We start from the raw sequence: 16,829 nt of genomic DNA on the forward strand, positions 1-16,829 counted from the left end.
GGTGTGACACAGTGGTGAAACCTTGACTTTAGTGATGTTGCATCCCTCTTTTATTTGAACACATTAAATCATTCTCTAGAGATAAGAAGGACAACTCTACCAGTGTTTGGGAAGATACTCTGAAAATATACACTGAGTATACAAAACATTAGGAACACCTTCCTAATATTGAGTTGCACCCCCTTTTGCCCTCGGAACATCCTTAATTCGTTGGGGACATGGCCTCTACAAGGTGTTGAAAGCGTTCCACAGGGATGATGGCCAATGTTGACTCCAGTGCTTCCCACAGTTGTCAAGTTGGCTGGATGTCCTTTGGGTGGTGGAACATGTATTATTATATTTTCTCTCCCCAATTTCGTGGTATCCAATTGTTAGTAGTTACTGTCTTGTCTCATCGCTACAACTCCCATACGTACGGGCTCGGGAGAGGCGAAGGTCGAGCCATGTGTCCTCCGAAACACAACCCAACCAAGCCACACTACTTTTTAACACAGCGCGCATCCAACCCGGAAGCCAGCCGCACCAATGTGTCGGAGGAAACACCGTACACCTAGCGACCTGGTCAGCGTGCAGTGCGCCCGGCCCGCCACAGGAGTCGCTAGTGCGCGATGAGACAAGGAAATCCCTGCCGGCCATACCCTCCCCTAACCCGGACGACGCTAGGCCAATTGTGCGCGGCCCCATGGGCCTCCCGGTCGTGGCCAGCTGTGACAGAGCCTGGGCTCGAACCCAGAGCCTTAGACCACTGTGCTACCCGGGAGACAAGGGTGGTGGAACAATCTTGATACACACAGGAAACTGTTGAGGGTGAAAAACCCAGCAGCATTGCAGTTCTTGACACAAACCGGTTTGCCTGGCACCTACTTCCATACTCTGTTCAAAGACACTTAAATGTTTTGTCTTGACCATTCACACTTTGAGTGGCACACACGCAATCCATGTCTCAATTGTCTCAAGGCTTAAAAATCCTTATTTAACCTGTCTCCTCCCCTTTATCTACACTGATTTGAAGTGGATTTAACAAGTGACATAAGGGATCAAATCAAAACAAATCAGGTTTATTTTATATAGCCCTTCGTACATCAGCTAATATCTCGAAGTGCTGTACAGAAACCCAGCCTAAAACCCCAAACAGCAAGCAATGCAGGTGTAGAAGCACGGTGGCTAGGAAAAACTCCCTAGAAAGGCCAAAACCTAGGAAGAAACCTAGAGAGGAACCAGGCTATGAGGGGTGGCCAGTCCTCTTCTGGCTGTGCCGGGTGGAGATTATAACAGAACATAGCCAAGATGTTCAAAATGTTCATAAGTGACAAGCATGGTCAAATAATAATCAGGAATAAATGTCAGTTGGCTTTTCATAGCCGATCATTAAGAGTTGAAAACAGCAGGTCTGGGACAGGTAGGGGTTCCATAACCGCAGGCAGAACAGTTGAAACTGGAATAGCAGCAAGGCCAGGTGGACTGGGGACAGCAAGGAGTCATCATGCCCGGTAGTCCTGACGTATGGTCCTAGGGCTCAGGTCCTCCGAGAGAGAGAAAGAAAGAGAGAAGGAGAGAATTAGAGAGAGCCAAGATTTTCAAAATGTTCATAAATGACAAGCATGGTCAAATAATAATCAGGAATAAATGTCAGTTGGCTTTTCATAGCCGATCATTAAGAGTTGAAAACAGCAGGTCTGGGACAGGTAGGGGTTCCATAACCGCAGGCAGAACAGTTGAAACTGGAATAGCAGCAAGGCCAGGTGGACTGGGGACAGCAAGGAGTCATCATGCCCGGTAGTCCTGACGTATGGTCCTAGGGCTCAGGTCCTCCGAGAGAGAGAAAGAAAGAGAGAAGGAGAGAATTAGAGAGAGCCAAGATTTTCAAAATGTTCATAAATGACAAGCATGGTCAAATAATAATCAGGAATAAATGTCAGTTGGCTTTTCATAGCCGATCATTAAGAGTTGAAAGCAGCAGGTCTGGGACAGGTAGGGGTTCCATAACCGCAGGCAGAACAGTTGAAACTGGAACAGCAGCAAGGCCAGGTGGACTGGGGACAGCAAGGAGTCATCATGCCCCGTAGTCCTGACGTATGGTCCTAGGGCTCAGGTTCTCAGAGAGAGAGAAAGAAAGAGAGAAGGAGAGAATTAGAGAGAGCATACTTAAATTCACACAGGACACTGGATAAGACAGGAAAGTACTCCAGATATAACCATCTGACCCTAGCCCCCCGACACATAAACTACTGCAGCATAAATACTGGAGGCTGAGACAGGAGGGGTCAGGAGACACTGTGGCCCCATCCGATGATACCCCCGGACAGGGCCAAACAGGAAGGATATAACCCCACCCACTTTGCCAAAGCACAGCCCCCGCACCACTAGAGGGATATCTTCAACCACCAACTTACAATCCTGAGACAAGGCCGAGTATAGCCCACAAAGATCTCCACCACAGCACAAACCATGGGGGGGGGGCGCCAACCCAGACAGGAAGATCACGTCAGTAACTCAACCCACTCAAGTGACGCACCCCTCCTAGGGATGGCATGAAACAGCACCAGTAAGCCAGTGACTCAGCCCCTGTAATAGGGTTAGAGGCAGAGAATCCCAGTGGAGAGAGGGGAACCGACCAGGCAGAGACAGCAAGGGCGGTTCGTTGCTCCAGAGCCTTTCCGTTCACCTTCACACTCCTGGGCCAGACTACACTCAATCATATGACCTACTGAAGAGATAAGTCTTCAGTAAAGACTTAAAGGTTGAGACCGAGTCTGCGTCTCTAACATGGGTAGGCAGACCGTTCCATAAAAATGGAGATTTATAGGAGAAAGCCCTGCCTCCAGCTGTTTGCTTAGAAATTCTAGGGACAATTAGGAGGCCTGCGTCTTGTAACCGTAGCGTACGTGTAGGTATGTACGGCAGGACCAACTCGGAAAGATAGGTAGGAGCAAGCCCATGTAACGCTTTATAGGTTAACAGTAAAACCTTGAAATCAGCCCTTGCCTTAACAGGAAGCCTGTGTAGGGAAGCTAGCACTGGAGTAATATGTCAAATTTCTTGGTTCTAGTCAGAATTCTAGCAGCCGTATTTAGCACTAACTGAAGTTTATTTAGTGCTTTATCCGGGTAGCCGGAAAGTAGAGCATTGCAGTAGTCTAACCTAGAAGTAACAAATGCATGGATTCATTTTTCGGCGTCATTTTTGGCCAGAAAATGTCTGATTTTTGCAATGTTACGTAGATGGAAAAAAGCTGTCCTTGAAACAGTCTTGATATGTTCGTCAAAAGAGAGATCAGGGTCAAGAGTAACGCCGAGGTCCTTCACAGTTTTATTTGAGACGACTTTACAACCATCAAGATTAATTGTCAGATTTAACAGAAGATCTCTTTGTTTCTTGGGACCTAGAACAAGCATCTCTGTTTTGTCCGAGTTTAAAAGTAGAAAGTTTTCAGCCATCTACTTCCTTATGTCTGAAACACAGGCTTCTAACGAGGGCAATTTTGGGGCTTCACCATGTTTCATTGAAATGTACAGCTGTGTGTCATCCTGCATAGCAGTGAAAGTTAACATTATGTTTTCGATTAACATCCCCAAGAGGTAAAATATATAGTGAAAACAATAGTGGTCCTAAAACGGAACCTTGAGGAACACAGAAATGTACAGTTGATTTGTCAGAGGACAAACCATTCACAGAGATAAACTGATATCTTTTCGACAGATAAGATCTAAACCAGGCCAGAACTTGTCCGTGTAGGCCAATTTGGGTTTCCAGTCTCTCCAAAAGAATGTGGTGATCGATGGTGTCAAAGGCAGCACTAAGGTCTAGTAGCACGAGGACAGATGCAGAGCCTCGGTCTGACGCCATTAAAAGGTAATTTACCACCTTCACAAGTGCAGTCTCAGTGCTATGATGGGGTCTAAAACCAGACTGAAGCATTTCGTATACATTGTTTGTCTTCAGGAAGGCAGTGAGTTGCTGCGCAACAGCTTTTTCAAAAAATTTGGAGAGGAATGGAAGATTCGATATAGGCCGATAGTTTTTTATATTTTCCGGGTCAAGGTTTGGCTTTTTCAAGAGAGGCTTTATTACTGCCACTTTTAGTGAGTTTGGTACACATCCGGTGGATAGAGAGCCGTTTATTATGTTCAACATAGGAGGGCCAAGCACATGAAGCAGCTCTTTCAGTAGTTTAGTTGTAATAGGATCCAGTATGCAGCTTGAAGGTTTAGAGGCCATGATTATTTTCATCATTGTGTCAAGTTATATAGTACTAAAACACTTAAGTGTCTCTCCCGATCCCAGGCCCTGGCAGAGCTGTGTAGATCCAGGACAGCTAAGCCCTGGAGGAATACGCAGATTTAAAGAGGAGTCCGTAATTTGCTTTCTAATGATCATGATCTTTTCCTCAAAGAAGTTCATGAATTTATTACTGCTGAAGTGAAAGCCATCCTCTCTTGGGGAATGCTGCTTTTTAGTTAGCTTTGCAACAGTATCAAAAATAAATGTTGGATTGTTCTTATTTTCCTCAATTAAGTTGGAAAAGTAGGATGATCGAGCAGCAGTGAGGGCTCTTCGATACTGCACGGTACTGTCTTTCCAAGCTAGTCGGAAGACTTCCAGTTTGGTGTGGCGCCATTTCCGTTCCAATTTTCTGGAAGCTTGCTTCAGAGCTTGGGTATTTTCTGTATACCAGGGAGCTAGTTTCTTATGACAAATGTTTTTCGTTTTTAGGGGTGCAACTGCATCTAGGGTATTGCGCAAGGTTAAATTGAGTTCCTCAGTTAGGTGGTTAACTGATTTTTGTCCTCTGACGTCCTTGGGTAGGCAGAAGGAGTCTGGAAGGGCATCAAGGAATTTTTGTGTTGTCTGAGAATTTATAGCACGACTTTTGATGCTCCTTGGTTGGGGTCTGAGCAGATTATTTGTTGCGATTGCAAACGTAATAAAATGGTGGTCCGATTGTCCAGGATTATGAGGAAAAACATTAAGATCTACAACATTTATTCCATGGGACAAAACTAGGTCCAGAGTATGACTGTGGCAGTGAGTAGGTCCAGAGACATGTTGGACAAAACCCACTGAGTCGATGATGGCTCCGAAAGCCTTTTGGAGTGGGTCTGTGGACTTCTCCATATGAATATTAAAATCACCAAAAATTAGAATATGATCTGCTATGACTACAATGTCCGATAGGAATTCAGGGAACTCAGAGAGGAACGCCTGTAAACGCCCAGGAACGCCCAGGAGGCCTGTAAACAGTAGCTATAAAAAGTGATTGAGTAGGCTGCATAGATTTCATGACTAGAAGCTCAAAAGACGAAAACGTCATATTTTTTTTTTGTAAATTGAAATTTGCTATCGTAAATGTTAGCAACACCTCCGCCTTTGCGGGATGCACAGGGGATTTGGTCACTAGTGTAACCAGGAGGAGAGGCGTCATTTAACACAGTAAATTCATCAGGCTTAAGCCATGTTTCAGTCAGGCCAATCACATCAAGATTATGATCAGTGATTAGTTCATTGACTATAACTGCCTTTGAAGTGAGGGATCTAACATTAAGTAACCCTATTTTGAGATGTGAGGTATCACGATCTCTTTCAATAATGGCAGGAATGGAGGAGGTCTTTATCCTAATGAGATTGCTAAGGCAAACACCGCCATGTTTAGTTTTGCCCAACCTAGGTCGAGGCACAGACACAGTCTCAATGGGGATGGCTGAGCTGACTACACTGACTATGCTAGTGGCAGACTCCACTAAGCTGGCAGGTTGGCTAACAGCCTGCTGCCTGGCCTGCACCCTATTTCATTGTGGAGCTAGAGGAGTTAGAGCCCTGTCTATGTTGGTAGATAAGATGAGAGCACCCCTCCAGCTAGGATGGAGTCCGTCACTCCTCAGCAGGTCAGGCTTGGTCCTGTTTGTGGGTGAGTCCCAGAAAGAGGGCCAATTATCTACAAATTCTATCTTTTGGGAGGGGCAGAAAACAGTTTTCAACCAGCGATTGAGTTGTGAGACTCTGCTGTAGAGCTCGTCACTCCCCCTAACTGGGAGGGGGCCAGAGACAATTACTCGATGCCGACACATCTTTCTAGCTGATTTACATGCTGAAGCTATGTTGCGCTTGGTGACCTCTGACTGTTTCATCCTAAAATCGTTGGTGCCGACGTGGATAACAATATCTCTCTACTCTCTACACTCGCCAGTTTTAGCTTTAGCCAGCACCATCTTCAGATTAGCCTTAACGTCGGTAGCCCTGCCCCCTGGTAAACAGTGTATGATCGCTGGGTGATTCGTTTTAAGTCTAATACTGCGGGTAATGGAGTCGCCAATGGCTAGGGTTTTCAATTTGTCAGAGCTAATGGTGGGAGCCTTCGGCGTCTCAGACCCCGTAACGGGAGGAGTAGAGACAAGAGAAGACTCGGCCTCAGACTCCGACTCGCTACTTAATGGGGAAAACCGGTTGAAAGTTTCTGTCGGCTAAATGAGCGACACCAGTTGAGCATTCCTACAGCATTTCCCTCAAGAAGCCATGCGAAAGTTGTCCGGCTGCGGGGACTGTGCGGGGGGATTTATACTAACGTTACTATCTGTACTTACTGGTGGCACAGACGCTGTTTCATCCTTTCCTACACTGAAATTACCCTTGCCTAACGATTGCGTCTGAAGCTGGGCTTGCAGCACAGCTATCCTCGCCATAAGGCGATCGTTCTCCTGTATATTATGAGTACAGCGACTGCAATTAGAAGACATCATGTTAATGTTACTACTTAGGTTCGGCTGTTGAAGGTGCTGACGAACCATGTCCAGATAAAGCGTCCGGAGTGAAAAAGTTGAATGAGGGAAAAAAGTTGTGATGGAAAAACTAAAAATATAAAAATTAATTAAAAAGAAGAAAAAAAACAAACGTAAAGTTGTCAGCTAGTAAAGTAAGGTTGGCAGCAAAACGCACAGCAACACGTCTGCAAATTCAAGAGGAAGCTTTCACCTGGTCAGTCTAGGTCATGGAAAGAGATGGTGTTCTTAATGTTTTGTACACTCAGTGTAGTTTACCAAGCTACCAATTACTTCACACTGGAAGAGGTTTGTCGTCTATGATATTTCAGATTTAAGCTCATGATAATTTTTCAGAAAGTAGTTTGGATGTAGTGAACTACTTTCTCAAAGTAACTGTATGTTTTAAAGGGGAGCTTTAGCAAATTGCAAGAACAGATCACTTTGGGGTAATATTTGAACAGCATTTGTAATTTAGCTTATTAAACACACAAACAATTTTCAAGTGAGAATTAGGCAGGTCTGATGCCGAAAAAGAAAGGAAATTATTGCCCTTACCCATATTTTATTTATTTTATGCCAAAGTATGGTGTGTAGTTCCAGTAGTTAGCTACACCACTACATGGCAACACGTAATTAACAACTGAAAGCAGAAACTTTATTTGAATTTAGTTAAACTGCCACCAACCGCTTGCAAAACATAGTTAAATGACTAGTTGAGCTCTCCCCAACACTTTCCTCTACATGACACCTGTCTATTGACCAATCCCTCTATGGGTTATAGAATAGTTCATGCCATATAAAGATACTACTAGTCCATAGTAATGGCTACATTTTAATCTCATTCTGGGTGTTAAATGTTATGCCGAGAAGTAGCCATGTTTTGCAGGCTTATAGACATACACTCTAGAACGAGACTAGCTTTTAGTAACCTGTGCTGCCACCTTGTGTTGGAAGTATACATTACAACACAAAACTCCACAAAACACAGTCCACATACCGTACAATGCTGATGGGGGATGTGTATTGGGCTCCTATCCCATCTCTAGTACATTAATAGAGAGGCCCCTGTGTGACCAACCTAAAAACCAACTGACCTCTCTAGCCCTGACAGCTGACCTTTGACCTTCTCCCATCATCCCCCCCAGTGCCTCCGAAGCCAACGCACCTCCAGAGCCAGGTGACGGTGCCTGCTGGCCCCCTGCTGGCGCTGGGGCGCGTGGAGAGAGGACTCTTCAGAGCCACCATGGAGGAGGGAGGAGAAGGGGCGGTGACGGGGAAGAGCCGGGAGAAACCCTCCAAAGTCTTGGACCTCATCAACCACTTTGAGGAGAACAGGTATAGCACCAAGCAGGGAAGAAAGTGGAGTACAGAGTGGGTAGGGGAGAAAATGATCAATTAGACCCTAACCGAGATACAGACCTGACTCAAATATGTGTGAAATGATTACCTCTGTGTGTTCTTGCTCTTGTGAATGTGTAAAAGAGTATACTAACTGCTAAGAGAGAGTAATTCGACATGGATGCATCTATTTACATCACTTACTTCACCTTATCGTAATAAACAAAATACCTTATTCAGGCGGACATGAGTAGTAATCAGTGTGACGTCAAACCTTAATGCAAACGGAAAAGTTTATATTTCCTAATATCCCTTACTATTTAGAAGATTAACTAAAAAAACAGAAGTCACTTTCAGCCCTTTTTTGTTGATATTTCTTCAGAGGGATGTTTTAGACAGAGAGAGCACTAGAGATCAGCTTGTGTTTCACAAGTCAAAGCGTTAGTGGAGGATGAAAAGAGATTTGTACAGAGCGGAAAATCAGCTCCCTCCCTTGTGGGAGAGAGCTCACTGCTGTAGGATGAAGTCTAGAAGAAAGAGGTAGGATTTTAATACAAACTTTATATCATGTTTCGATTCCTGTCTCAGATTGTTAGATTGGCTCCTTGATCAAAAGGTTTGGCTATGTGAATCTGTCTATTGTCATTTGTCCCACAAGGGCAAGGATAAGTGTTTCCTCTACAGCAACACAGCCATTCTCCAAACGGCATTAGTTGTGATTTCAATAAACAAACACTTGTAGCTAATTTATTATACGCATTGTAGCTATCTATTGTGTCATCTGTCTTCATCTATTTTCCTATGACTTTAAGAAGTTTTTGATTTCATTCCTGCTTGGTTACAAGTCTGAGTGGTGATTTTAGCAGCATGTGAGGAGACCCATTAGTGAGCGCTTGAGAGGCAGAAACAATGGTGCCCTTGTGTGAAACGCTTATGCAGTGCAGTCCAACAGCATTGAGCCAGCATCATTACCCCACTCCATCCAGCACTGCCAACCGAGGCCTCTACAGGCCAACTAAGATCTCTGGAGCTACAAGCTCACCCTCAGAGTGACATTTTTTCAGCAGAAGAAGGACAGCCTATAAAGAATAGAATTAGCGTAGTTATTCATAGGAGAGGAAACCTGGAAATCCAGCATGCGAAGCTATTAATGTAGCAATAAAGCCTCTCTGTTCATTTACATTTTAGTCTTTTAGCAGACACTCTAATCCAGAGCATTTTACAGTTAGTGCAATCATCTTAAGATAGCTAAGTGGGACAACCACATATCACATGCATAGAAAGTATATTTTTTCCTCAATAAAGTAGCTATCAGTAGAGTCAGAGCTAGAAGGGGGGGGGGGGGGTACTGTTTGTAGAGGTAGGGTTTTAGATGTGTTCAGAAGATGGGCAGGGACTCTGCTGTCCTGACTTCAGGGGGAAGCTAGTTCCACCATTGGGGTGCCAGGACAGAGAAGTGCTTGGACTGGGCTGATTGGGAGCTGCCCTCCTGTACGGGTGGGAGGGCCAAGAGACCTGAGGTGTCAGAACAGAGTGCTCGGGTTGGGGTGTAGGGTTTGAGCATAGCCTGGAGGTAGGGCGGGGAAGTTCCTCTTGCTGTTCCGTAGGTAAGTACCATGGTCTTGTAGTGGATGCGAGCTTCGACTGGAAGCCAGGGAGTGTGAGGAGGAGCGGCGTGACATGAGAGAACTTGGGAAGGTTGAAAACCAGGGGGGCTGCAGCGTTCTGGATAAGTTGCAGGGGTTTGATGGCACAAGCGGGGAGCTCAGCAAACAGCGAGTTTCAGTAGTCCTGACAGGAGAGGACAAGTGCCTGCGCCGCTTCCTGTGTGAGGTAGGGTCATACTCTATGGATGTTGTAGAGCATGAACCTGCAGGAGCTAGTCGCTGCTTTGATGTTTGCAGAAAATGACAGGGTGTTGTCCAGGGTCACGCCAAGGTTCTTTGCACTCTGGGAGGGCGGCACTGTTGAGTTGTCAACCGTGACGGAGAGGTCATTGAGCGCGCAGGCCTCCCCCGGGAGGAAGAGCAGCTCCATTTTTGTCAAGGTTGGGCTTGAAGTGGTGGGCTGACATCCAAGTTCAGATATCTGCCAGGTACACAGAGATGCATGCCGCTACCCGGGTGTCAGAAGTAGGGAAGGAGAAAAGTAGTGTCATCCACATAGCAATAATAGGAGAGACCATGTGACGATATGATGGAGCCAAGTGACTGTGTAGAGAGAAGAGGAGATGGTCTAGAACTGAGTCCTGAGGGACACTAGTAGTGAGAGTATGTGCAGACATAGATCCTCTCCACATTACCTGGTAGGAACAGCCCGCCAGATAGGATGCAATCCAAGAGTGTGCAGAGCCTAAGACGCTCAGCCCTGAGAGGGTGGAGAAGACGCTCTGATGGTTCACAGTGTCAAAGGCAATGGATAGATCTAGGATGATGAGAACAGAGGAGAGAGAGAGGCCGCTTTGGCAGAGCGGAGAGCCTCCATGACACAGAGAAGAGCAGTCTCGGTTGAGTGACCCGTCTTGAAGCCTGACTGGTTTGAGTCAAGAAGATTGTTCTGAGAGAGATAACGAGAATGTTGATCAGAGACAGCACACTCAAGTTAGAGAAGAGGGAGTGAAAGGATGATATGTCTTCCGGAAGTTTAGTTTTCTTCCATTTTCGCTCAGTTGCCCGCAGCCTCATTCTGTAAGCTCGCATTGAGTCACCCAGCCACGGAGCAGGAGGGGATGGGAGGGGCGAGCCGGTGCAAGTCATAGGATTCAGAAAGGGAGGAGAGTAGGGTCGAGAGGCAGAATCAGGAGACAGGAGGGAGAAGGATTTAGCAGAAGGAAGAGATGATAGGATAGAAGAGGAGAGAGTAGTAGGAGAGAGAGAGAGCAAAGATTGCGACGACGCATAACCATCTGGGAAGGGGCTGAGAGGTTAGGGTTGAAGGAAAGGGAGACAGAAAAGGAAATCTGGAGGGGGGGTTGCAGTGAGGTTAGTAGGCGAGCAGTCTCTAGTAAAGATGAGGTCAAGCGTATTGCCTGTCTTGTGAGTTGGAAGGGATTGGGAAAGGGTAAAGTCAAAAGAGGCAAGGAGGGGAAAGAGAGAGTTGGACAGAAATGAACCGAAGGCAGACGTTGAGAAGTTGAAGTCGCCATGTACGGAGAGCGGTGAGCCATTGTCAGGAAATGAGCTTATCAAGGTGTCAAGCTCATTGAGGAACTCTCTAAGGGTTCCTGGTGTGCCATAGATGACAATAATGTTAAGCTTGAGTGGACAAGTGACAGTGACAGCATGGAATTCAAATGAGGAGATGGACAGGTAAGAGAGGGAGAAAAGAGAATCTCAATTTAGGAGAAATGAGTAGCCCTGTACCACCACCGTGATGACCAAATGCTCTCGGGCTATGAGAGTAAAACATAGTCAGATGAAGAGAGAGCAGCTGGAGTAGCGGTGTTTTCTGGAGTGATCCATGTCTCCATCAGGGCTAAAAAGTCAAGGGACTGAAGGGCAGCATGGGCTGAGATGAACTCTGCATTGTTGACCACAGATCTGCAGTTCCAAATGCTGCACTACACAGCTGATTCAAGTAATCAAAGCTTGATGATGAGTTGGTTATTTGAATGAGCTTTCTAGTGCTAGGGCAAAAACCAAATGTTCACCCAGGGGGTGGCCCCAGGACCAACTTTGGGAAACCCTGCTCTGGCTATAGAATGAAGCACACTGAGATGGAGCCTGAGAAGCTGGTTATATAGACTCCGAAAAGAGGTGAAACAACTCCCCCTCCAAAACAGCCACTGATTACCAAAACAAGTCACAAATTGCTCTGCCCCTTGATCCTGGTTGATGTGTCAACATTTATCTGCACGTTAAGAGCAGTCAGCAGTTCACACACCAAGTAGGCTACTGTACAATGTATAACACAGTATAATGTTATAATTATACTACTGTATACATACTGAGGTGCATTAAGGTGAATTGGTCTTCTGTACATCTTTTGGAAAGTTAACAGAATTATCTAAAGCCAAGTTTATTAGGAGAATATGTGAAACATATTGCCTCACTCAAGCGTTTCAATGGCCTTTCCCAATGTGCGTCTTTCTATAAATAATGGGGCCAATGTGTGACATTGGGATAAAAATGTCAAAATGGTTTGAAACAACAAAAAAAATGTTTTTCATGCAGTTCCACAGTGAATATATGCAAATTGGCCCATAACTCCACCTACACAACAACATAGGTCTGGGACTATACATCCTTTCAGCAGGGTTCATACAGACATTGGCAAGTCAAATTCAAGGACTTTCAGGGACTTTTTCAAGCATTCAATTGTAATTTTCAAGGACCTCAAAGTTATAAAATTGTAAAATGTATATCATTGTACTTATAGAACCACCCTCCACCAAAAAGCATGCAACAACTGGAAAAGAAAAAGTAGGCCATTATCACTTTAAGAATAATAAAAAAAAATTAAGGCCTTGTAATTAGAATTATTATTACATTCTAAAATATGTGAGAATAATGTGGACATTGACTAAATAGTTTGGATGCATGCACGGCCATTTTTCTGTAGCCTATGTGGCTGATGCAGGCACACATAATAAAACATAGGCAAACAAAATAAACCATGAATAGCGGTATCGTTAATCTCACCGTTGCTGTTTTATAATGAGAAAGTTACCAAAAACCAGGTTCCTTCTTTCCATACAAATGGAAGGATTTGTATGGAAAGCCAAGGTGAAGCCAACATTAGATGTTGTGGTCCTCATAATAACCACACATGGTTTTACCGCAAAATAGTAGCCAAACAAATGAAAGTGGCCAGCCACATCGCTCACAAACACGCATCAAAAATTAAATCACGGATAATTATAAGGGAGCAGGAGAACTTGTAAATTGGCTACAATAGATACAAGGACTTTTCAAGCACCAAATTGAGGAAATGTCTGATTTTCAAGGAAGGCTTATTCCAGTACTTGAATTTCTGAGCTTCAAGTTCAAGTAGGCTTCTTCAAGCCTCTTCTGTTGTTTTAAAATTACAGGCGTAACATTGAAAAGAAAATGTACATGTCATGTCGGTGTTCAATCCAAGGCACAAAAACATATGAAAACATGAACTCATTACCTTGATGCTTTCTCTTTTAAATCTAATGAAACACTGCTGTAAATCAAGCAGACACCAACAGATGATCAACATCAATTCGCTAAAGATATTAGATCCAATATGGATGCAGGCAGAACTGGATGCAGGGTTCAATTCTCGGGCCGACTCTTTTCTCTGTATACATCAATGATGTTGCTCTTGCTGCGGGCGATTCCCTGATCCACCTCTACGCAGACGACACCATTCTGTATACTTCCGGCCCTTCCCTGGACACTGTGCTATCTAACCTCCAAACGAGCTTCAATGCCATACAACACTCCTTCCGTGGCCTCCAACTGCTCTTAAACACTAGTAAAACCAAATGCATGCTTTTCAACCGTTCGCTGCCTGCACCCGCACGCCCGACTAGCATCACCACCCTGGACGGTTCCGACCTAGAATATGTGGACATCTATAAGTACCTAGGTGTCTGGCTAGACTGCAAACTCTCCTTCCAGACTCATATCAAACATCTCCAATCCAAAATCAAATCTAGAGTCGGCTTTCTATTCCGCAACAAAGCCTCCTTCACTCACGCCGCCAAACTTACCCTAGTAAAACTGACTATCCTACCGATCCTCGACTTCGGCGATGTCATCTACAAAATAGCTTCCAATACTCTACTCAGCAAACTGGATGCAGTTTATCACAGTGCCATCCGTTTTGTTACTAAAGCACCTTATACGACCCACCACTGCGACCTGTATGCCCTAGTCGGCTGGCCCTCGCTACATGTTCGTCGTCAGACCCACTGGCTCCAGGTCATCTACAAGGCTATGCTAGGTAAAGTGCCGCCTTATCTCAGTTCACTGGTCACGATGGCTACACCCACCCGTAGCACGCGCTCCAGCAGGTGTATCTCACTGATCATCCCTAAAGCCAAAACCTCATTTGGACGCCTTTCCTTCCAGTTCTCTGCTGCCTGCGACTGGAACGAATCTCAAAAATCTCTGAAGTTGGAGACTTTTATCTCCCTCAACAACTTTAAAAATCTGCTATCCGAGCAGCTAACCGATCGCTGCAGCTGTACATAGTCCATCTGTAAACTACCCACCCAATTTACCTACCTCACCCCCATACTGCTTTTATTTATTTACTTTTCTGCTCTTTTGCACACCAGTATCTCTTCTTGCACATGATCATCTGATGATTTATCACTCCAGTGTTAATCTGCTAAATTGTAATTATTCGATTTATTGCCTACCTCATGCCTTTTGCACACATTGTATATAGATTCTCTTTTTCTTCTACCATGTTATTGACTTGTTTATTGTTTACTCCATGTGTAACTCTGTGTTGTTGTCTGTTCACACTGCTATGCTTTATCTTGGCCAGGTCGCAGTTGCAAATGAGAACTTGTTCTCAACTAGCCTACCTGGTTAAATAAAGGTGAAATAAAAAAACTAAAAAAAAAACTGTCTTAACCAACAAAATGAATGAGACACCAAAATATTCTGGATGCTGCAACCTCGTCTCAGAACATTTCTTATTATTCTGGATGTAAATCCGGGAAACTCCATTTAGTATTATATGTTTATTTGTGGATTTCGAATGATATGTTATGAATTCCAAATCTTTTTCATTTTTTCTTTACATTTTGGGGGGGGAAATTTGCCCTTTTTGTCCCCAATTGGTAGTTAGTCTTGTCCCACCACTGCAACTCCCGCACTGCTTCTTGACACACTGCTCGCTTAACCCAGAAGTGAGCCGCACCAATGTGTTGAAGAAACACTGTACAACTGGTGACCGAAGTCAGCGTGCATGCGCCCGGCCCGCTAGAGCGACTCCTAACCCGGAAGATGCTGGGCCAATTGTGCGCCGCTTCATGGGTCTCCCGGTCGCAGACCATATATAGACACATCCTATGTGTTTTAATCAAATAAACCATATCAAATGTATTTATTTACTGTATAAAACCCTACAGAAACCCAGCCTAAAACCCCAAACAGCAAGCAATGCCAATGTAGAAGCTCAGTGGCTAGGAAAAACTCCCTAGAAAGGCAGGAGCCTAGGGAAAAACCTAGAGAGGAACCGGGCTCTGAGGGGGTGGCCAGTCCTCTTCTGGTTGTGCCCGGTGGAGATTATAAGAGTACATGGCTTTGTTCTTGTTCTTCAAGATGTTCAAACGTTCATAGAGAGAGAGAGAGGGGGGGGGGGGGTCAGGGTTCCATAGCCGCAGGCAAAACAGTTGAAACTGGAGCAGCAGCACGACCATGTGGACTGTGGGCAGCCAGGAGTCGTCAGGCCAGACAGTCTTGAGGCATGGTCCTGGTCCTCCGGGAAGGGAGGCAGAAAGGGAGAGGGAGCATACTTAAATTCACGTAGGACACCAGATAAGACAGGAGAATTACACCAGATATAACACACTGAACCTAGCCCCCCGACACAAAACCGGACAGGAAGATTACGTCAATTAATAATTAAGACACACAAATAACTAGAGGGAGACCGATAGCAATTGATTTGATTGTGCCAGGCTGGCTCAGACTTGCTGTGTTAAAAAAAAAGAAAAAGAACAGTGAGTGACTGTGACTAGCACCCGTTGTCTCTCTCTCCTCCCTGCTGCAGCGACCACCACACATCAACAGTATTTATCGCTCTGTCCGTGTTGCTGAAGCTGCAACATAATTACAGCCATTTCTGACTGAAAAGTTCTGTTACCGAAATCCCTAATTTGTTTAGGAAAAACATTCCCTGTTCCCTCAACCCTTGCTTTCTTTACGTGACACATGTCAAACTATTACAGACTACAAAGGGAAGCACAGCCGAGAGCTGCCCAATGACACAAGCCTACCAGATAAGCTAAATAACTTCTATGCTCGCTTCGAGGCAAGTAACACTGAAACATGCATGAGAGCATCAACTGTTCCGGATGACTGTGTGATCACGCTCTCCGCAGCCGATGTGAGTAAGACCTTTAAACAGGTCAACATTCACAAGGCTGCTGGGCCAGATGGATTACCAGGACGTGTACTCCGAGCATACGCTGACCAACTGGCAAGTGTCTTCACTGATATTTTCAACCTGTCCGAGTCTGAAATACCAACATGTTTCAAGCAGACCACCATAGTCCCTGTGCCCAAGAACACTAAGGTAACCTGCCTAAATGACTACCGACCCGTAGCACTCAAGTCTGTAGCCATGAAATGCTTTGAAAGGCTGGTCATGGCTCACATCAACACCATTATCCCAGAAACCCCAGACCCACTCCAATTTGCATACTGCACCAACAGATCCACAGATGATGCAATCTCTATTGCACTCCACACTGCCCTTTCCCACCTGGACAAAAGGAACACCGATGTGAGAATACTATTCATTGACTACAGCTCAGCGTTCAAATAGTGCCCCACCATAGGGCCCCTCAGGGGTGCGTGCTCAGTCCCCTCCTGTACTCCCTGTTCACTCATGACTGCACGGCCAGGCACAACTCCAACACCATCATTAAGTTTGCTGATGACACAACAGTGCTAGGCCTGATCACTGACAACGAGGAGACAGCCTATAGGGAGGAGGTCATGGACCTGACCATGTGGTGAAAGGACCACAACCTCTTCCTCAACGTGATCAAGACAAAGGAGATGATTATGGACTACAGGAAAAAGA

The 16,829-nt window shown here is 45.1% G+C and overlaps 1 protein-coding gene across 4 annotated transcripts in view; it reads left to right on the plus strand.

Annotated features, from left to right (window-relative positions):
* Positions 1–16,829, plus strand: part of LOC129862381 (FYVE, RhoGEF and PH domain-containing protein 4-like) — a 122,048-nt gene that overhangs the window by 88,906 nt on the left and 16,313 nt on the right. For 3 of the 4 annotated variants that reach the window (XM_055933986.1, XM_055933988.1, XM_055933987.1), the window contains one exon: positions 7,901–8,090. In XM_055933986.1, coding sequence (XP_055789961.1) covers positions 7,901–8,090 — 190 coding nt within the window. Of the gene's footprint in view, positions 1–7,900; positions 8,091–8,163; positions 8,634–16,829 lie in introns of those variants that run through there. The other variant, XM_055933989.1, reaches the window with a different exon arrangement.

The sequence above is a fragment of the Salvelinus fontinalis genome, chromosome 9, assembly GCF_029448725.1.
Source record: "Salvelinus fontinalis isolate EN_2023a chromosome 9, ASM2944872v1, whole genome shotgun sequence".
Lineage (NCBI taxonomy): Eukaryota > Metazoa > Chordata > Actinopteri > Salmoniformes > Salmonidae > Salvelinus > Salvelinus fontinalis.